The following is a 22,922-nucleotide window of genomic DNA, read 5'->3' on the forward strand; positions in this document are numbered from 1 at the left end:
GGCCGAACATTTCAACTCCCCCCTCCGACTCGGCCGAGGACATGGAGATCCTGGGCCTCCTCCATCACCACACCCGATGCCTGGAGAAAGAATGCCTGGTCTTCCACCTCGGGACCCTTCGACCCCAGGGCATCAATGTGGACTTCACCAGTTTCCTCATTTCCCCTCCCCCCACCTTACCCCAGTTCCAACCTTCCAGCTCAGCACCGTCTTCATGACCTGTCCCACCATCAATCTTCCTTCCAACTTATCCGCTCCACCCTCCTCTCCAACCCATCACCTTCATCCCCACCTCCATCCATCTACTGCACTCTTAGCTACCTTCTCCCCAACCCCATCCCCCTCCCATTTATTTCTCCACCCACGAGGCTCCCAGCCTCATTTATGTTGAAGGGCTCCGGCCCGAAACGTCGATCTCCCTGCTCCTTGAATGCTGCTTGACCTGCTCTGCTTTTCCAGCAATACACTCTTGACTCTAACCTCCAGCATCTGCAGACCTCACTTTCTCCTTTAGAGGGATAGGGGCAAACTGCTGGTAAATGGGACTACATTAGGTTGGGATATCTGGTTGGCATGGACGAGTTGGACCGAAGGGTCTGTTTCCGTGCTGTACATCTCTATGACTCTATGACTACGTAAGTTGTCCAATGAAGAACAAAAACAAACAGAAGGCAATAAAACTATGCTAATTTTTCCATTTTTAATGACCGCAACCAGATTCAAAACTTTAGGGATAGTTCCAAAGGAGACAGTCCTAAGAAATAATATGAAAATATAAAACTTTATGGAACTTCTTGGAAATCTGTATTTACTTTTAGTTGAAGAGGTGAACCTAATAATGCTGATAATTGATTGTTTTTGAGATGGAGGGAAGTATATAGAATAGAGGGGTCAATATTAGGATCACTATGTTTCCTTTCCTTCTGAGATCTGTATTTCATTTTAATAGAGTAAATAAAGAAAAACTGTTTCCATTGGCAGAAGTGGCAGGACCAATGTACAGTGTTTTAAAGTATTGCATAGTAACTGGCAAAATACGCAGACTGCTCCAAAAGAGGGAGCCAGAGACACTGATATCCAACTGAGGCCTGGAGGCATTAAGTACACATGCTGGTAAAGTTATTTCCCTCTTAAACTGGGCAAGTAGTTTAAAGTCAGTATAGGCCAAATTATTACATTAAATTAAGGGACTAAATTAAGTTAACAGCAAAACGAGTTAAGCTCCATAATATAACAATTGCTTACTTACAAATAAAAAATGTTGGCAGAGCAGGTAATGAATTTGTAACAAGGGAACTGGTGGACACCTCATTATTCGGACTCAATTAGGATCTACATTCATCTGTCTTTTGTTAATTTCTTAGCATGCTGAATTTCCATCCACCCAGAGTGTATTCACTAAGTGTTAGTTGATAGTGTCACCTCTGAAGGTTGTGAGCTCAAGACCCAGTCCATCACAAAATAACAACAGATGGCACCCAGGCCCATAACCCAGGTGATACTTCAACACACAGGGAGTTTTGCAGCATCAAAGATTTTATCTTAAATGAAATGTACAACTGAGACCCCAACAGCTGGCTAATGTGGATGGAAAAGATCCCACGGCATGAGAAACAATGGGACACTGAGAACACAGAACAAAAAGAGAAACACAAAGAAACACAGAGAAACTCCCAACACACACACATTAACCAGCACCATCGAAAGAGATTAACTCATCATTAATTTCTATTTGTACAGCTTTATTGTACACCAATTAGCATCTTGCACAATAGCAACTACTCTGCAAAAAGGAATTCACTGGTTATGCAGTTCTCTGAGATAGTTAAATAATTCTTCTCTTCTTTTATAAACAAAGACTCATGGTATGCAGCATCATCTGTAGGAGCTAAGTATGGGTATATGGCCCACTCATATTTTAGTACATTGCAAAACAAACACGTTAATTAGCCCTTCATTATATCCATGCAGCACTATAATTAAAAGGTAATGAATTTCACATTCCAGTCAGCTGATAAAACTAACAATATATCTTAATTAAACATTATTTCAATTCATTAAATGCTACAAGCATGACAGCACCCCTACTGCGCAATACAGCAATCAAAACACATGGCTCCAGAATCAAATTACCAGTATGAACAGAGATAGATATAAACACCACACAAACAAAGACATAAAACGTACCTGTGGGCCAGTAATGTGCATAAGGCCAGACACAGCACATACTACAGAATCGTAACCACCACGTTGGGACATTGGGCCCATTTGTCCATAACCTAATTTAAACAAGATGTTTTTAACAGCAAACATTAGCCCATTGATCAGGTAAATACCCATTATCCCACCAATAAATTTCAACGCCAAAGAGAAATAAATCTCAATTACCAAAATCTCATTTTCATATCAGCCGATGTCTAAAAATAAATACTGCTGTTTTTCATTCTTATTAGTTGTCATTCATCTCCTGCAGACCTTATTATTTAACCAACACTACCTCTTGATTTCAGGTTGCATGGCCCAATTTTAAAAACGCATTTATGGTTTCTTTACGTAACATGACCAAACGATTTTACCAATCCCCAATAGGGGTCTTGAAGAGATTTGATTAATTAATTACCACATGCTAGAGGTTAACAGTGAACAATGAATTGAAATGATTCAATGGTAGTAAAGGATAAACTAGCCAGAAGAGGAACCTTGAAAATGACTCTAACACTCAATATCTCCTGTCAAGCCTAACCTAGCCTGAACAATCCATCACTTACCTTGTCACCTTGTGACCTAGCACCATACCCACCGGGAATCCTATCCCCTATCCACTTGGCACCCTACTTACTTGGCACCATACCCACTTTACTTAGCAGGCACATGGTTTCTTATCACCCACCTTCCAAGCACCATAACCTCACACGTACCCTTGCACAGAAGCTATCAAAGCTGTGTATGATGTTTTAAATTACAGGATAGAAACTGTTGTGAGAAAGGGGATGTGGCTTACTTCCACAGTTGTTCGATGCAGAGGGACTCATCAGAAGGGTAGCACAGCTCCCGATTTCCAAAGCACTGGCCAGAATCTCCTGTCAGCTCTTTTGTTTTACAGGAAAGGAGAGAAAAAGCAATGTCTGCTTTTGCCATTCATGAGAAGATTGGACCCCTTATTCTGAAACTTTGAGTACTCATTCATGTTTCTCTTCAGAAAACTGAGAAGTAAGCGTCTTTAGAATCCATGTGTACTAAGTTATACTTTCTTTGAACTTGAAAATGGCATAATACTTGTGCATATATGTACATCTAAAATCAGCTCTATAGTTCTTCACCTTTTCACTCCTCCTGTCATCCACATATCAAAGCGATTTTTCTTGCTTCTGTGCTTAGTTGCAAGGCTCAAAGATGAAAAATGACACAGGATCACTGCTCAACCCCTTCATATTTCTTAATGGAGATCTGTGGCCCCGAAAGGCTACTGGAGCTCTATTTACATTCTTCTAAAATGAGGCAAGGTAAGAGGTTTGGGAGAACATTACTGAACTTTTCACTACATCTCTCGACTGAATAGCTAGTTTGCATATTTACTTAGATGGACCCTTAAAGAAGTGGGCCTGATGCCCCCTTTCAGACCAGAGTTTCCAGGATAGACAGGCTGTAAGAAGTTGGAACCAGGAGAAAGATTAGAACTGTTCCTTTACAGATACTGCACACCATCGTCAGTTTAGAGATTTCCTGGCTGCTGTTTTTGGACAACAGTGAGAATGTACCACAGCTAGGTGTCATTAAAACTACTATGGTTTTGAATTTATCAACATATTTCTGGGTATAGGCTCCTGTCATGGAGTTTCGGGGTTAGTACTGGGAAGATGCAGTGGAAAGGACTATACAAGGGACAAATTGGTGCAACTGGGAAAGCCTGGATATACAGGGAAGTTGGGTCATGTCAGGTTGAATGCTGCTCCACTGATGCCAATCAAGCACAATTGCTAGGCCAAGGGTCCATCTTTCTGTAAACCAAAGAATTTCAGCTTTATCAGTCAAGAAAGGGCAGATCCCATATTCACCTGAGGCTTGCACATGTGTACTTCCAGAAAAAGTCAACAGGCTGAACGGTGAAGAGCAGAATATCTTAGATTTTTCCTTCTTTAATCCTTAAATGTTCAGGTCACTATGATGCCTCTACCATTATTCTATTTATATATCAGGGTTTAAGTTTTCAGTTTAATTGCTTACTGACTCACTCATTACTGACTAAGATTAGATTAGATTAGATTACTTTACAGTGTGGAAACAGGCCCTTCGGCCCAACAAGTCCACACCGACCCGCCGAAGCGCAACCCACCCAGACCCATTCCCCTACATTTACCCCTGCACCTAACACTACAGGCAATTTAGCATGGCCAATTCACCTGACCTGCACATTTTTGGACTGTGGGAGGAAACCGGAGCACCCTTGGAAACCCATGCAGGCACGGGGAGAATGTGCAAACTCCAGACAGTCAGTCGCCTGAGGCGGGAATTGAACCCGGGTCTCTGGCGCTGTGAGGCAGCAGTGCTAACCACTGTGCCACCGTGCCGACTAACTGATCATATATTAAATTGCACTCACTTCCACAGCAGTTATCAGCTGTATATTGATCAAGTTGCATTCCCGTTTTTTGAGCACTCCAAGACAAAGGTGAAATTTCATTTTGCTGCATTAGCCTCACTGCATGATGACATCACACACAAAACCAATGCCCGAAGTGTTATCTATCCCTTTGATAGTGTGATAATGCTGCTCTTTAATAAGGTTATGTTGTCCTTGGCTATGCTTTCCAGAGAGGTCGCAAAAGACACAGATTCCAAAAAGTCTAAGTTTGAAGGGTTTTAGGGCCAGTTTGATTATAGCTAACAGATATTGCCTCGGGCAAAAGACTTTCAACTTTTTGTAAAAAAAAAACACTCGTACAATCAAAGAGGAGTGGCCAGTTGTACCACCTCAGCTTGTCGCTGGTTTGATTTGATTTTGATAGTCTGGCTATTCACTGAAAGCAGTCAGGCCATTTTGAAGCTGCTGAACCCAAAGAAGCAGGTCCAGGCTGGTTCTCTCTCTGACATCTCTCCTGTAAGACCCAATGTTTGATTTTACCTTTTGTGCGAAGGGGTGTTTATGGGGATTGTTAAAGGTATTTGGAACAACATCATTAAGTTGGGATAATCTGTTCGGTTTTCACATAGTTAAGTTATTTTGTATTCTGTTCCCTTTTATGTGTGTTTCATTTGTAATCTTGTAAATAAATTGTTTTGTTTAAAACTAAGTGGTTTGACCATCTGCATCCCTCCTGGACTATCCATGTAACACCTGCTTAACACAACTAACAAAGTCAGGTCTGGGCTACTTTATTTAAGTGTTTTGAGGGGGTCTGGCCTGGTCCATAACAATTTGAACTTTGAGAATGAATCCAAGCAACAACCTCAGGTATCACTAAGTTCAAAGCAAGGCACAGCCAAGTCAGCAATAAGACTGGGATTTGTGTAAATATTCACAAAATCAGGTTAAAAACTGAGAGAAAATGGAAATACAAAATACTAAACCAGAAAGACAGACACTGCCTTCATAAGAATGTCTTTTAGGACAAGACATCTCTAAGTTTTCCAAAGTTAATGAAACAATTTTGTCATCCTTGTTATAGAGAAATGCAGCAGTAAAATTTCACACAGCAACATTCCACAAAACCGTTACCATATGACTAATGTTGCAACTTCTTAACTACAAACTTGAATTTTTCTGAAAAAATATGATGGAGAACAAATACACAGGGAAATATTTAAGCAAAACTAATCATGACATAATAAAAGTTAAGATAAAGATTGAACAAAACCGAAGAAAGGTATGGACAAAATAATTGATCAAATCAAAGCTAATTTTACAGGGTGAAAACGGAACTTGGAAAAGTTCTTCCGGCAGGGGGACAGACAATGGGCGGGGGGGGTGCGCAGTGTGCTGCTGTGTATGCTGTGTAGTCACCTGAATAGGGAGCGGACTTAGCAAGTGCGGCTTCAGCAATGCTGCAGGTCTCTTACACACAAGTGTGTGTCTGCTCAGAAACAAACCCTGAGACAGAACAAAGCAGGCAGAGCGACGGAAAAGGAAATTTCAGAAAACTCCAAGCCCCAGAGGAGAGGCATTTAATCAATTAACCGAATAATCAATTATCCGAACGAAATAGTGCGCGCCCATCTCATTTGGATAATCGAGGTTCCTCTGTAGATGGTGACTGGTCAGTCCAAAAGTACAGGTAAGAAGTTATTTTCAAATATTATAGCTTTTTTTTAAATACACCCAATGATGTGTTTTAGTTTGCAAGTTATTTCAGCTAGGAACATTGAATGTAAATAGGGGAGACACTGTAATGCTGAAAGATACACTATCCTTGAGGGTGGGGAAAGAGAATAGAATCCATTGAGTAAGAGATGAGAAACAAAAGGGCATAATTAATCACCTGGACTTATTCTCTAGATTTCCAAACAATAAGAGGGAGATGGGGAATAAATCTGCAAGGAAACATAAGATGTGTAATAATTATAAATTAATAATATTGGTAGGTTCTAATTATTTTAATTGATTGTGATAATGTTTAAGGGAAAGCAGAGGAAGAGTTTCTGAAATGTGTTCAGAAGAACTTAGCGTCATGGAGTCAAAGAGCTATACAGCACAGAAACAGATCCTTCAGTCCATGCTGACCAGATATTCTATATAAATCTCGTCCCATTTGCCAACATTTGGCCCATATCCCTCTAAATCCTTCCTATTCATATACCCATCCAGATGCCTTTTAAATGTTGTCATTATACCAGCCTCCACTACTTCCTCTGGCAGCTCATTCCATACACACATCACCCTCTATGTGAAAAAGTTGCCCCTTAGGTCCCTTTTAAATCTTTCCCCCTTCACCCTAAACTTATGCCCCCTAGTTTTGGATCCTCCTACCCAGAGAAAAAGATCTTGTCTATTTACCCTATCATTTTATAAACCTCTATAAGGTCATCCTTCAGCCTCTGACGCTCCAGGGAAAACAGCCTGTCTATACAACCTATCGCTTTAGCTTAAACCCTCCAACCCTGGCAACATCCTTGTAAATCTGTTCTGAACCCTTTCAAGTTTCACAACATTCTTCCTCCAGCAAGGAGACCAGAATTGCACATAGTATTCCAATAGTGGCTTAATCAATGTTTTGTACAGCTGCAACATGCTTGCCAGCTCTTATACTCAATGCACTGACCAATAAAGGCAAGCATACCAACGCTTTCTTCACTATCCTATTTACCTGTGACTCCACTTTCAAGGAACTATGAACCTGCATTCCAAGATTTCTTTTTTCAGTAACACTCAACAGACCTTACTGTTAAGCGTTATAAGACCTGCCCTGATTTGCCTTTCCAAAATGCAGCACCTCGCATTAATCAAAATTAAACTCCATCTGCCACTCCTCATCCTTAACAAATATGTTCGTTCAAATAGGAAGGAAACATTACTGGATATAATGCTGAGAAATTAGGTGAGCCAAAGTTCAGCAGAAAAACCGCAATGAAACAATGGGTGATATTGAAGGAATAGATACTTCAGGTATAGCTAAGTATATTTCAACAAGAGGTAAGACAGGGGAATCAAAATCAAGATTCCTTGGAAGACAAAACAGATAGCAAAGATGACAAAACAAAACAAAGGGTATATGTTGTACATCAAGTAAATTCTCCAAATTATATGCAAGCCAAACACCATGCCAAGAGGAGAAGTAAACAGAAAAACAATACTTGCAAATCATGAATATTACGACAGGGTGGCAGTAAACATGAAAAGTAATAGAAAAAGGTAATAAACCAAGAACTGTGGAAAATCAAAAATTGCTGGAGAAACTCAGCAGATCTGGTATCATGTGGACATCAAGCAGCATTAACACTGAGTCCAGTGACCCTTCCTCAGTTCTGAATGTTAACTCTGTTTTCTCTCCACAGATACTGCCAAATTTGCTGAATTAATACAAAAGAGACACATTGGTAGTGCCCCTAACTCTAGGCCAAAAGGTGCGGATTCATGTCCCATTTGCTGAAGTCCACATGAACATTTCTCTCCAGGTTGACTAAAATACATATACATTTTTAACGGTAACACGAAAACCTGCTACCACCATTTAACTAGTAAATGGGTAGTAAGACATAGGATATGGTCTATTAGGGACAAAGAAAATGACATAGTTCAGAAACACAGGGTAAGGCTTAAGTACATAGTGAGAACTTTGTATTTTGTTTACTTGAGAAAAGGACTCTGGCAAATGTTAACACACCATTACAGCTTCATTTAAAGACACACTGCCAATATTTGAACTGGTGCTTCCAGAGATGAGTTTAAGTTGTGTTGGAAAAGACAATACCAACTCTAAAGGCCGAGGGTCCAGATCCAGTGGGAGACTCCTGATTTCTCAAACAATAATCATTGGAAGATCAACCCTTTTCTAAATTCCATTGGAAGAAAGGAATTGCATAACAGAAGCAATTCAAGTTATTTATATTGAGCAACCAGGACTCTCTTTTGACACTGCAATGTTAAATGACTAATTATTCCTACCACAACTGTTCCAAACAAAAATGCTTCTTGATAAGATGAAACCATGACACAAGCTCGTTAAACAGCCAAAACATTGCAGATCAGATTCACTGGATTGTTGCCAAATATATTTTTTTCAGGAGGTTTTGTTGAGACCAAGATAAATTTTGAAATTTGCGAGGAAGCACATATTATCCTTAATACATTTTTTAAAAGATGAGAATGTTTAATGGGTAGGGATGGAGAACTTATTTTGGTCCAGGATCACTGCATCAAGTTCCATTATAAGTTTTGTTCAGGCATGATTGGAAACCAACACCTTCCAAGTCAACAGAGTACCTTCAGGCAACAAGTGTTAAGTGTCATGAATATACAAGATCTTAACACTTAGCACGTCACTGGCTATTTTATACTGAAAATTTCTCTACGGTTGATTTTATGGGAGAACAAGTCAGATGCCAAACTCAAATTTGCTTTGATAGTTCATATTTTAGTAAAATGATATTTCACTGAAACGCTAACAGACAATGCGCCAGATGTGGTTTTAACAATAGAGCGTAACTTTATTACACAAAAAGAATCAAAAATCAAAACTGAATAAATAAACTATTTGTGCATAATACAAATTTAATATTCTGAATCACATGGTATAATGCAATCCCATTAATTCCAACAGTAGCCCTTTACAGTACTTTACAACACCAGATTAACTTCTTTCTTTAATCTACAGGGCTTAGTTTAAATATGACTTCAGGTCCCAGACTGGAGGCTCTGATAGTGTCTTCACTGAGTTTTCATGCAACTTTTTTTTTTACATACAACTAAGGATGGGCCTTCTCAGATTAAAATAACATGTTCAGGCTGTTTATCAAATATTTCTAGTCTGAAACTATAAAACTAAAAACCTTACACTAAGGTTAAAAATCACACAACACCAGGTTATAGTCCAACAGGTTTATCTGGAAGCACTAGCTTTCGGGCCGCTGCTCCTTCATCAGGTGGTGGGAGCAGCATTCCGAAAGCTAGTGCTTCCAAATGAACCTGTTGGACTATAACCTGGTGGTGTGTTAATATTAACTTTGTACACCCCAGTCCAACACCGGCATGTCCAAATCATTACACTAAGGTAACTTATTTCTAGTCTGAAACTCTCTCTTTGTCAGGAGCAGTTATTTTACAAATCAAACTTTCAACCTAAACTTCTTAAAGTAGCCAAACTAAAACCCGAAAACATTTTTCAGGCTATGGGTGCTGCTTCTAAACAAAATAAAAAAAACCTCTGAACAGAACCTCCAATATCTTGGTCACTTGCAGAAACTGTCCAAATGCAGATAAACACTCCTTAGCATTCAGAAATCATCTCTCAGATTTATTTACAAAAATAGTTACAGACTCAATGTCTCCTTTTTACTGTAGAATATTTTTGCTGATATGCAGTTAGTTTACTTGAAAAATAACAGATTGTTCAGTTCCCACTTCAGCATTTTGCAGTAAGACAAACACCCCACATTGATGTCGCTAGCATCAGCAGCCACTCTGAATGGCCTTTCATATTTAGTCATATCTAAAATCAATGCAGTTGTCAGTGCAGCTTTTTGGTTTTCAAAGGGTCTTGGACATCCTTCCATCCATTCAAATATTCTGGCTTTCTTCAACAAATTTATAAAATGTGCAATGACAGCGCTGTAGTTCTAAAAAACTTGTAATAAAAACCACTCATGCTAATATAATGTAAAATTTCACATTTTGTCCAATATGTGGAAAAATCCAAAATTGGCCTTTCTTTGATTTCTCATGGTGGGTGGTGTCCCCACGTGTAATGGTGGTATCAGTGTCAACACTCTGACACATCTTGCAGCGTCTGCCATGACACGGTTGTATGGTGCTATCCTGAAGGCCGGGCAGTTTGCTGCGAGCAATGATCTGTTTGTGGCTATGTCCGACATAGTGGCATAAATATGTCAACTTTGTCTTTGCAAACTCTCTTAGCCAAATCTATAACCAAATTGGTCTTTAGTAGCTGATCAAATAGTTCAGTCAATTGGTGTTAATGTTCTTCCAGGTTGCTGAAAACAATCAAAAGGTCAATGTAAACAATATAGTTGCATAGTCATTTAATGACTTTATCAGTTAACCATTGGAACAATGCTGGAGTGCTATTCCTTCCAAGCAGCATGACTTTTCCTCAAAGTGGAAAAGTCATGCTGCATAAGCCCTCCTGAAGAAGGGCTTATGCCCGAAACGTCAATTCTCCTGTTCCCTGGATGCTGCCTGACCTGCTGCGCTCTTCCAGCAACACATTTCCAGCTTTTCCTCAAAGTGGTCCAATCTGGTACTTCAAAAGGTGATATTTCTTTGGCTCTATCAGTTAATGGAACGCGACAAAACTGTTTATAGCAAATATGTCTTTGTGATAGATTCATGCATGTCCAATTCACTCGATGCAATCCGCTGATCTCAGAATAGGATAAAAGTCTGCTTTTGTTATCACATTAAATATGTAATAATCAATATAGAATCTTTATAACCTGTCTGGTTTTTCCACCATGATGTTAAATGATCTCCAGGTACTGTGACTCGGTTCAATAATATCATTGTCTATTATGAACTTCATCACTTTCCTCACATTAGCTCATCTCTCAGGACTGAGTTTGCAAGCATGATGTTGAAAGATAACATATCCCCCACATTATCATAAACAACCAAACATTTTTCCTGGCTATTTTCCCTCAAATTGATTTGTAATTCTGCATAAGTCACTTCAATAGTTTTCTGGAAGATAACACTCTCTCATTTTTTAAGCACCTCCTTGTTTTCCAGTCTGATTTTTGGAAAGTCAACTTTCAAATTTTTAGTTTCAAATCCATTCTCTAATTGTTCTAATGCTTCTATTTCAATCACTATTTCTTTGCTGCCACAAGTATATTTGTCTCTGGACTATCGTCACAGTCATAATATAATTTCAACATGTTAACATGAAACACTCACTGATTCTCCCTCTTGTTTAGAATAATCATTACATGATTCACATCATTCAACAACTGGCTGCAAGTTCACATATCCCTTCCAAGCATATGTTGTCCTTGGGATGGAATTGCTTTTTCTGCTCTGCTCTTAATTTGATAAGGTCCAGTGAACATTATTTTTAATGATTCTCCAGACAGGTAACAACACTAACATCTTGTCTCCTGCAACAAAATTTAAAACTTTGGCCATCTTATCTATTCTTTTTTTTATTCGTTGTTGTGCACCCTTCAAAATACTTTTCAGCCATTTCATGTGCTTTGGTCAGCTTCTCTCAACCTCAAAACACAGAATGAATGCACAATCTCTGAACTTTATTAATTTCACTTCAATAAATTTAAATGGGCCTCTCACCTCAAGTCAGTAAATTACTTCAAAATGATTAGCTCCTGTGGATCCCCTTGAAGGGCCCCCAACAGCAAACAGCAAGAAAGGAATTCCTTCATTCCAATTATTAGGACCTCTTGGTAATTAAGGTCCTCAAATTTGATACCATCTTTCCAATGCACCTTAAGATTGTGGGTGATAAGTAAATGAAATAAACACTTTAATTACTACAACATCAGGTTATAATCCAACAAGTTTAATGGAAGCACTAGCTTTTGGAGCGCTGCTCCATCATCAGGTGGTTGTGGCATATAAGATCATAAGACAGAATTTACAGCAAAAGTTTACAGTGTGATGCAACTGAAATGATATATTGAAAAAGACCTGGATTGTTTGTTATGTCTCTCATCTTTGAGAATGACCATGCTGGTTTCAGTTCCTTCTTATGTAAATCACAGAACCTTTTTTAATGTTACATTCTCAAGTGAACTTTAACAATAGGTACCATGTCAGCTCAGATAATACATTGAAGGTGTAAGGTTAAAGTCTGTCTGCCTGTGCCCCAATGTTCAGACTGTTTCTATTTCTAAAAAAGGGATTTACAGAATCTTACATGGATTCATGCAGTTTTTGAACAAAATAAAAATTAATTCTGCAAGTACAAATTCACCTCACAAACTTGTGTGTGCATGCATGTGGGGTTGTGTGTGGGGGGCAATATGAGTGCCTGAGAGAGAGTGCATGTATGTTATGTGTGAGAGTGTAAAGGGGTGTAAGTCTGTAAGAAGGTGCATGTGTGGGAGTGAATGTGGGTGGTCTATGTGTGAGCATATGAAAGCGTATGAGAGAGGGTCTGCGTGACTGGTATGTAGCAGAGTGTGTGTGGGGTAATGTGTGGTGTGTGAGGTGTGTATGGGGTAATGTGTGGTGTGAGAGGTGTGTGTGTATGCATGTGTGCGCACATGAGAGAGATAGTGTATTGTGCAGTAGGGCCACTTGTAATGTGATATGAACCCAAGGACCCGGTTGAGGCCGTCCCCATGGGCACTGAACTTGGCTATCAGCTTCTGCTTGGCCGCTTTGTGTTGTCGCCTGCCCAAAAGTCAATTTTGGGGGATGGTTACCTGAAGGTCATAGGTTGAATGTCCCAGATTGCTGGCAATTGCTGTGCAGTGTGGCTGTGTCTGCTCGGCCTCACCAATGAACCGTGCCTCAGGGCTTCCTTGCTTACAGTCTATGAGGTAAGTTTGGCCCAGTCACGAGTACTTGCCGTGTACATGGTGGGTGGTGTCCCCACGTGTAATGGTGGTATCAGTGTCAACACTCTGACACATCTTGCAGCGTCTGCCGTGACACGGTTGTATGGTGCTGTCCTGAAGGCTGGCAGTTTGCTGCGAACAATGATCTGTTTGTGGTTCGTTGGTTGTTTAAAGGCGATAAGTGGAGGTGCAGGGAAGGTCTTGGCAAGGTGCTCACCCTCATCGATAATGTATTGCAGGATGCGAAGAACATGGTGTAGTCGGTCGGCTCCCAGGAAGTACTGGACAACAAAGGGTATCCTGCCTGTTGCAGCCCGTGTCTGTCTCCTGAGGAGGTCATTAAAGTTTCTTGCTGTGGCACATTGGAACTGGCAGTTGATGAGTTGAGCATCCTTGAGTACTACCAAGTGCCCGGTATGTTCCTCCTCTTCATCTGAACAGATCCTGTGTAAGCGTAGGACTTGTCTGAAGGGGATGGCTGTTTAATATGTTTTGGGTGGAAGCTGTATGAATGGATACCGCACAACAATCACCAGCCAGGAGTGCTCTCTGTGTGATTTTTAACTTTGTACACCCCGGTCAAACACCAGCACCTCCAAGTTATAACTTTTATTCCCAAATTAATCATCATTTCTTCGAATGCTTGTGACCTAAAATTTGAACCATGATCTGATTGTGTATCTTTGGATAATCCACATCTTGAAAAAGAAAAACTGAACTAACTTTTCCACCATCACTTGCGCAGTAATTTTTCGTAAAGGCTCCATTTCAGGAAAACTTGAGGAAATATCCGTAATCATTTACAAATACTGGTTCCTGTTCCAATTCAGGGCAGGGATCCTACACAAAGCTTTCTAAATGGATTTCCAAGAGCTGGAATCTGAATTAAAGCAGGTTTAACTGCAGGTTTGTGTTTCCTCGCTATCTGATATATAAGGCATGTCTGGCAAAACATGATCACATCTTTGTGTAATCCTGGACAATAAAAAACTTTAACATTTTAGTCCACATATTCCTAATACTTAAATTATCTGCCATTGGAATTTGAACCACTTATAAAATTGTCTCAAAATATTCAGATGAATTAACACTGAAGGACCACGGTCTGTTCGAAATTAACTGTACTAGAAGTGGACTCCATTTCCATATATATACTTTTGCTTTCATATAATAAGACACATGTATTGTTTCAGGTTCAATCCTGAGTAGGCTATTTGACATAACAAATCCACTTATATTTTCATTAAAGAAAATGGACTAAAATACAGTCACATTCTCTTTACTTTCATTATTTTTAATTACATCTTAAAAACTTACTTCTGAAAACTGAATTTCTAAATTGTAAACCATTTTCATGGACTCCTTTTCTTACTGTCTAATCTCATTGGCCTGAAGTCGTGTCACAACAGAATTAGGAAACAATCCAGGATATTCCCCGTAATATTTAAACTTTCTACCTCCAATGGTTACCCCATGACCCTTGGTGAAGGCAATATTCTTAAACTTGCTAGGTATTTCCCAAAAAAAAATCAATTACATCTATTAGAATTCGTTTCACTACCCTGACTACAATGTCTCATTTTACACTGTCACTCTTTAATCCAACTTTGTGTTATGGAACTCCTCTGCAAGACAGAGTGGCCAACGTTCACTGGCAAAACATTTTTAGTCATGCACTAGCAGATTTATCCACATGTAAAGGCTCTAGCAGAACATATGACATTCACCATCAAATCAATGTTCATTAAGTGTCAAACAACAAATCAAGATTTGTGCATTACACTGCTGCAACAGAAAAAGGAATTCCATCCCAAGGACAACATATGCTTGGAAGGGTATGTGAACTAGCAGCCAATTGTTGAACTATCACATGACAGGACATCTTCACCAAAGACTAAGGAGAATGGAAAAAAAGAACAAGAGAACAGGTAGAGAATTATCAAAACTACAGACTGGGAAGAGTGAGAGTTAGAAATCTGAATTATAAAGACTTGAAATGTCAGCAAAGGTTAATTGAATATGCTGGCAACAGCGGTTCATATGATGTCACTACCAATCAAGATGCTCATTGTGAAACTCAGATCAATGAATGACAAACTATTCACGTATGAGTGAGGAAGAACATTCCGATGAAAATGATTGACTGCTGTGTAATTTTATAGTTTAGCTCACATATATGACCATGAATCTAACATTTCCATATATTTTCTAAACAACCATATGTAATAAATACCTGTTGTATTCTTTAATGCCATGATAACCATGCCCAGTTTATTATGTTATGGGAGAAAATGTAAGCATTGTCACTTCAGGTATAATATCCTATCACAGACAAACTCTCATAAGTTACCCTTTGTTATTATAATTAATCTTTAATAGCCAGAATTTGTAACCTTAAAGGAATGCACACCTACACTTAAGGAATAACATATTGAATCCAAATTCCTAACCTGGAATTTGGAGTACAGGAATTGGGATGGTTACAGACTGTCTATTTAAGGGTTTCTGGGTCATCCATTGGACAGAATGGGGTCAGCTTCCAGGTTGTATCAGGATAGGTATCTCTATAACATAATTTATAAGATTTAAATGAGATCAAAGTCTATTTTTGGTTATAGATGGATTTTGCAGTTTCACATGGAGCAGAGCATCCCAGTAACACAAGGCCCACCATCTCTTTCTGATACTTTATAAATTACATAATATTTACCACATAAAATGTTTACAAATAAACAAGCTCTCTTTTCCATTAGGATGCTCTTTAAAACCTACCATTTTGGGCAAGCCTTTGATCACCTCATTTAATATCACATCCTTTGGCTAAGTTGCAACATTTTGTCTGATTACACATTTGTGAAACAGTTTGAGGTATATAAAAAGCACTATAGTAATCTAAGTTTCGTTATGTTAATATTCTTTAATTATTTTACATGTCACAGTAAGAAAAATGCTGTTGAATGTCAATTGTGAATTTTTGAACTTTTAGAACATTTTGACATTTAGCAAATGTAGCATCTGCTAGGTTGTTCCTATTTTTCATAAACAACTTGCAGTTATCTAACTCCTAACAATCGGTTGACCTGCATGATTTTTTTGGTGAAATAGATTAGACTGTTTAATGATTTTGAATCTGAGCTATAACAATTTTACCAGATCTACAATAAAATATACAGACTATACAGATTACTCATCTTAAAGTCCTTCACAATGCACGTTATGCGTTTTACAAGAGCCCACAATATTCCCTTAAGGACAAAGGAAAAACATCAACAGTTAACTTTGTGCTGAAATAACCAAATCCTTTCTTTATATCAAACTACAAGTTCCAAGTCTTCAAAAACTTCAAACTGATGCAGCAAATTACCATTTAGCTCACTATTCTTGAAAGGGAGATGGAACTTCCAACAAGTTTCACAATAAACATATCAAGAATTGTGCTTCCGACTATTTTTTTCTGAGAATGGTCACTCGACCCAAAACGTCAACTTTGATTTCTCTCCACAGATGCTGAGTTTTTCCAGCAATTTCTATTTTTGTTTCTGATTTCCAGCAACTACAGTTCTTGCAGTTTTAATTTTATCTGGAGACTGAGCACTGGTCAAAATAACATTTGTTGTAATTTCAAAGCATTTCTGGTTTCCCAAATTCTCTAAAATCAAGCTTTTAAAATGACTCTAGTGAATTTTTAATTTCTATTAAAGACTGGAAAAAGACTTTGTAGTACATGCATTAATAAACATTACCAAACTATTGTAAATTGTCCTCCATTAAAATCAGCACTCAATTTAACATGGAATAAAAAGACATGGCTTTATATAGCATCTTTTCATAGATTCATATGGCTTTATATAGCATCTTTTCATAGATTCATATGGCTTTATATAGCATCTTTTAGGATGAGTAAAATACATCCTAAGCCTTAAAACCCCAAATATGTAGCTTCATGGGAAATAAAACAGGGAAAAAATACACAAGGCCATTAAAGAAAAATAATTTGGAAAATGCCCCTCTGATAACCTCGGATCATTGAGAACTGGCCAGGTGATCACAATGATCATGCAGTTTTACTGATGATCTACTTTCCTTTTATATAACATGATTCTTACTCAAAGCCATGGACCAGTCCAGTTCACTCTCAAATGTACCACTCATTACTGATCAAACCATGGCGGTATTTAACTTGAGGAAATCTTTCCTACAGAGGAAGAGGGACACCAGTTTGATTGGGACAATACATCCACTCTGGGACAAGCTAAACAATGACACGCATGGAAATTCCTAGAGGCCTGGCATTCAAACTGGAACTCCATTAACAAACGTTTACAATCTCTCAGAAACAGAACCGGAAATAATATTGTCTACCACAACAAACCGAGACAGATAAATAGCAAGTGGGACATAACACCAACAGTTCACCGGAGGCTCGCTGATTAGATTAAATTAGATTAGATTCCCTACAGTAGGGAAAAAGGCCCTTCGGCGCAACAAGTCCACACCAACCCTCCGAAGTGTAACCCACCCAGACCCATTCCCCTGACCCTATATTTACCCCTGACTAATGCACCTAACATTATGGGCAATTTAGCATGGCAAATTCACCTAATCTGCAGAGTTTTGGATTGTGGGGGGAAACCGGAGCACCTGGAGGAAACCCACGCAGACAGCAGGAGAATGTCTGTGGGGAGTTTGCACAGTTGCCCGAAGTGGGAATCAAACTCGGGTCCCTGCAGCAGTGCTAACCACTAGCCACCATGCTGCCCATAAAGCCACCGCACCACTCATGATAAATGTTACCTAGCATGGTGTCAAAACATCTGAGAACAAATCTACCAGCTCAGCGAGCAAACTTACAACCTGACTTTCCTACTCTCTGACTCATACCTTGAGCACATGAGCTGCAGAAACCTCAGTAAAAGGTAATTATTACTATTATTTTTCTGAGTTCCACAGGCTGTGCCTCAAAAGGCTAGAGAAAGAAATAGAAGGTATCACTACAGAAATCCCCAACAAACTACAGTATTTTCACATGTAGTGATTCAGATGCATGCAAAATAGTGGGCACTTTGCACACACCACACAGGCAATGCTACTTTCAGATGGCTCCAGAAAGAACCTTCCAGGATAGTGGCTGACCCTGTGAAATACTTACTGGACATCCACAGTTATATTCAGTCAAAAGGAGGCAGAGAATTTTGGTAAAGCTATTCAATTCGTCAAGTCAAAATACAACTTGATCAGCATAAACTGAAACCATTCAAACAAGCTTGTTCTAATTCATTAAGATTCAAAACTCTTCATAAACTTTGCTGATGAACTTTATCGTTCCAAAACACTGAACAGAATTAAGACTGAAACAAACACTGATGTGTGTTAAACCTACAGCACTGCTCAGTTAAAGAACTGAATGTCAGTATGCTAAATGAATGACCTTAGCAAAAAGGAAGCTGTACTTTTTACAATCATTTACTCCACATATTTTACAAACTATGGGAGTGCTGCACTAACAGTATTTAAATGAGACATTAAAGCAAGGCCCTGTCTGCTATCTCAAATGGGTTTGAAACATCCCATACCATTATCAAAAGAAAAACAGTAAGAATTGCCTCCTGATGCCCTAACCAAAATTCATACCTCAATCAGGTCCTAAAATAGATGACCTGTTCCTTTATTTCTTTGATGCTTATCTGCCCTTTGTGTTTAAAACTTGACAGCCACGTTACTTAGATTACAAAAGTGACTATATTTCAAAAGGCTTCATTGGCTGCGAAGCTTGATATTCTTTGGTTGTGAAAAACATTATTAAGATTCTGCTTTCGACCTGCGTTCTATCCAGTTAAAGTGTTTTAGATTACTTACAGTGTGGAAACAGGCCCTTCGGCCCAACAAGTCCACACTGACCTGCCGAAGCGCAACCCACCCAGACCCATTCCCCTACATTTACCCCTTCACCTAACACTACGGGCAATTTAGCATGGCCAATTCACCTAACCTGCACATTTTTGGATTGTGGGAGGAAACCGGAGCACCCGGAGGAAACCCACGCAGACACGGGGAGAATGTGCAAACTCCACACAGACAGTTGCCCAAGGCGGGAATTGAACCCGGGTCTCTGGTGCTGTGAGGCAGCAATGCTAACCACTGTGCCCATGTTCATTTGCAGGTAATTTAAAGAACTTGGAGCAAAGAATGTGCCAGGACAGAGCTAAACCATTTAATTGAATGCAGGGTGTACTTTTTTAAAATAAAAACGATTGGTATGCCAATTGAGGCTGAGAGATTTTTAGTTTCCTTTGTCAATCTTAAAAGGGCTTCTGTATGTACATATCGATGTATATATTGTTTCAGGGCAGCAATTCTGAAGCCTGCTAAGAGGTTTCACGAGAGACCAACAATGAATAAACAACCATGGAAGATTACAATCAGGGATCTTTAGCTAGGTTGAACAGCATGGGGTTCCTGTTGTGTGTTGGGAAACCCAGAAATAAGTGGGTTGTCAGAAAGTATTTAACTGAATTTTTGCCAAATAATTTCTGGGCTTCCTAACCAGCTAGCATGAGTGCATTTGTCACAATCAACATGTATTATTTTAAGTCAATTATTAACAACACACTAAACATGTAATTTGATGGATTTTAAAGTTGGCAATACAAGCGAAGGAATTGGTAGCATCCAGATATTCAAAAACTTCATTGTATTGACACATTCCTGTGGATTACTATTGGACTGTGAAGGACCACAAGGACATGCTCTTTCATACTGATAGGAGGAAGAAATACGTTGGTGAAATTAAGAAGGTGCAGTTGGAACTTGCCATGAGCTTAACACCAGGAGGCAGATGCCATGCTCATGAATTCCAAGTTAGAAGTGATTTAATAACATATGCAAGTTGAGAAAGGCAAAGACAATGGCACATTTGCTTACATACCTTTGATACTCCAATGCAGCACTCCCAATTGTTTCTGCCTCCAAGCTCATAGTTTCCCTATCCTGCATAGCTCACTTCTACCCTCTTTAAAAAATCCACAAACAGTACTGCTCAGACAGATTCATTGTTTCTGCCTGCTCCTACCCCAAAGAACTCAACTCTTCCTACCTCGACTCATTTTTCTTCTCCCCTTGTTCAGTCTCTCTGTCACATCTACGATTCCTCAGAAACTTTACATCTGTTTCAGAATTTCCAGTTTATTGGTTCCAGCCATTCCTTTAGTCCATGAAAAAGTAATCCCTTTACACATCCATCCCCCAGCAGGATGGTCTCAGGGCTGTCCAACGCTTCCTGGAAAAAACACCTGAACTGTCCCCATCCACCACCAACCTCCTCCACCTAGCCGAGCTTGTCCTGACTCCGAACAATTTCTCCTTTAGCTCATCCCACCTTTTTCATGTTAAACATGTGGCAATTGGTCCCTGCATGGGTCTCAGTTATTCCTGTCTCCTTGTGAGATACCTGGAGCATTAATTGTTCCAAGCCTACTCTGGGTCCCACCCACAAGTCTTTTTCCAGCACATCGATGACATCAGTGTTGCTTGCCTCTCTTGTCCAGAATTGAAAAAGTTTCCTCTCTATTTTGTTTCCAATTTCTACCCTGCTCTCACCTTCACCTGGCCCATCTCTGACTCCTCCCTTCCCTTACTCAAAATCTCTGTTTCCAAATCTAGGGATAGGCTGGCCATCAATATCCACTACAAACCCAGTTACCTTGACTACACATCCTCATATGCTGTTTCCTGTACAGACTCTATTCCATTCTCCTAATTCCTCTCTCTCCTTTGTATCTGTTCCGATGATGCCAATTTCGACAAGGAGACTTCTAAAATGTCCAAATTCTTCCTCAATCGAGGATTCCCCACCACAGTGCTTGCCAGGCTGCAACCAACCCATCTCCCACACTTCGGCCCTCACCCCCTCTCTTCCCTCCCATAACAGTGATAAGGTCTCCTTCATCCTCACATACCAGCCCACCATCATCCACATCCAGAGAATCATTGAACGCTACTTCTGCTACCTCCAGCAGGATGCCAGCACCAGACACATTTTCCATACCCTCCTTTCGTAGGAACCGTTCTCTCTGGAACGCCTTGGTCCACTCCTCATTTACTCCCAACATCTCCCCACACTCCCACAGCACAGTCCCTTGCAATCACAGAAGGCGTAGTACCTGCCCATTTACTTCCTCCCTCCTCACAACCCAAAGCCCCAGACACACCTTCCAGATAAAGGAGTGATTTACCTGCACTTCACTCAATATAGTCAAATGCATTTGCTGCTCACAAAGTGGTCTTCTTTACATTGGGGAGATGAAGAGCAGACTACTTTGCAGAACACCTACATTCTGTCTGCAAAGATGACCAAACTTCTGCCTGCCACATCAACATACCACTGTGTTCTCAGGCTTGTTGCAGTAGTCCAGCGAATTTCAGCGCAAACTGGAAGAACAGCACCATTTTTTTCCATTTAGGAACTGTGCAATTTAATGGACATCTGGACAAGTTCAACAATTTTAGGGCTGGAGCACCTTCTCTCATGTCTTTACCCTAACACCCACACTCTAGGCCTTGTCATCACATGGGTTGTTATCACAAATAACCCATTGTCTAGATTAGAGTGGTGCTGGAAAAGCACAGCAGGTCAGGCAGCATCCCAGGAGCAGGAAAATTGACGTTTCAGGCAAAAGCCCTTCATCAGGAATTCCTGAAGGCTTTTTGCCCAAAATGTCAATTTTCCTGCTGCTTGGATGCTGCCTGACCTGCTGTGCTTTTCCAGCACCACTGTAATCTAGACTCTGGTTTCCAGCATCTGCAGTCCTCACTTTTGCCTACAAATAGCACATTGCCAGCTACTAATAGTCCCCATTAACAGCTATTCATTCTCCCAGGTTGACCTTTACCCATTTCTTTCTATGACCAGCTCTTTTTCTTGCTCTCTTAGATTAAATTACTTAGTGTGGAAACAGGCCCTTCGGCCCAACAAGTCCACACCGACCCGCCGAAGCGCAACCCACCCATACCCCTACATTTACCCCTTACCTAACACTACGGGGCAATTTAGCATGGCCAATTCACCTGACCTACACATCTTTGGACTGTGGGAGGAAACCGGAGCACCCGGAGGCAACCCACGCAGACACGGGGAGAATGTGCAAACTCCACATAGGCAGTCGCCTGAGGCGGGAATTGAACCCGGGTCTCTGGCGCTGAGGCAGCAGTGCTAACCACTATGCCGCCCTATTATCTATCATTTAATCCCCTCCCCTCTGTGACAATGCTATCACTTTAAAAAGGTTATTTTGTCCTTGGTATTTTTGAGTAGAGGTAGCAAAAGCAGAGGTGCCCAGGAGTCTCGGGAGTTTAACAATTTACCAATGGAAGGGGTGTGGTCAGTTCTCCCAGTTCAGGTTTTTTTCAGTTGTAACAGTCACAAGATGTTGAGTCCAGAAGTGTTGCAAGTTTCAGTAGAGGAAACCTCTGACTTCCTCTAAAATCTCTCTGGATGTTGCTCCCTGTTGTCTGTAATAATTTGTGTTTAAATTTACCTTTTTGTCAAAGAATGTGTTTATGGAATTTTGCCATATTGGAACAGATAATTAGTTAAGTTGCAACTGATTGGCTAGGTTTTCCTACAAGAGAAAATGAGGTCTGCAGATGCTGGAGATCAGAGATGGAAATGTGTTGCTGGAGAAGCGCAGCAGGTCAGGCAGCATCCAGGGAACAGGAGAATCGACGTTTCGGGCATT

General features: G+C 40.0%; 1 protein-coding gene across 7 annotated transcripts in view; it reads right to left on the minus strand.

The window, feature by feature from the left end:
- The window catches only part of sugct (succinyl-CoA:glutarate-CoA transferase), a 438,232-nt gene that overhangs the window by 393,454 nt on the left and 21,856 nt on the right, over positions 1-22,922 (minus strand). For all 7 annotated transcript variants that reach the window (XR_006311489.1, XR_006311490.1, XM_043688917.1 and 4 more), the window contains exon 6: positions 2,188-2,279. Coding sequence is in view for 5 of the 7 variants with exons in the window: in XM_043688917.1 (XP_043544852.1) it covers positions 2,188-2,279 (92 nt within the window). In the remaining 2 variants the exon portion in view is untranslated. The remainder of the gene's footprint in view (positions 1-2,187; positions 2,280-22,922) is intronic.

This window comes from Chiloscyllium plagiosum, chromosome 4 (genome assembly GCF_004010195.1).
Source record: "Chiloscyllium plagiosum isolate BGI_BamShark_2017 chromosome 4, ASM401019v2, whole genome shotgun sequence".
Lineage (NCBI taxonomy): Eukaryota > Metazoa > Chordata > Chondrichthyes > Orectolobiformes > Hemiscylliidae > Chiloscyllium > Chiloscyllium plagiosum.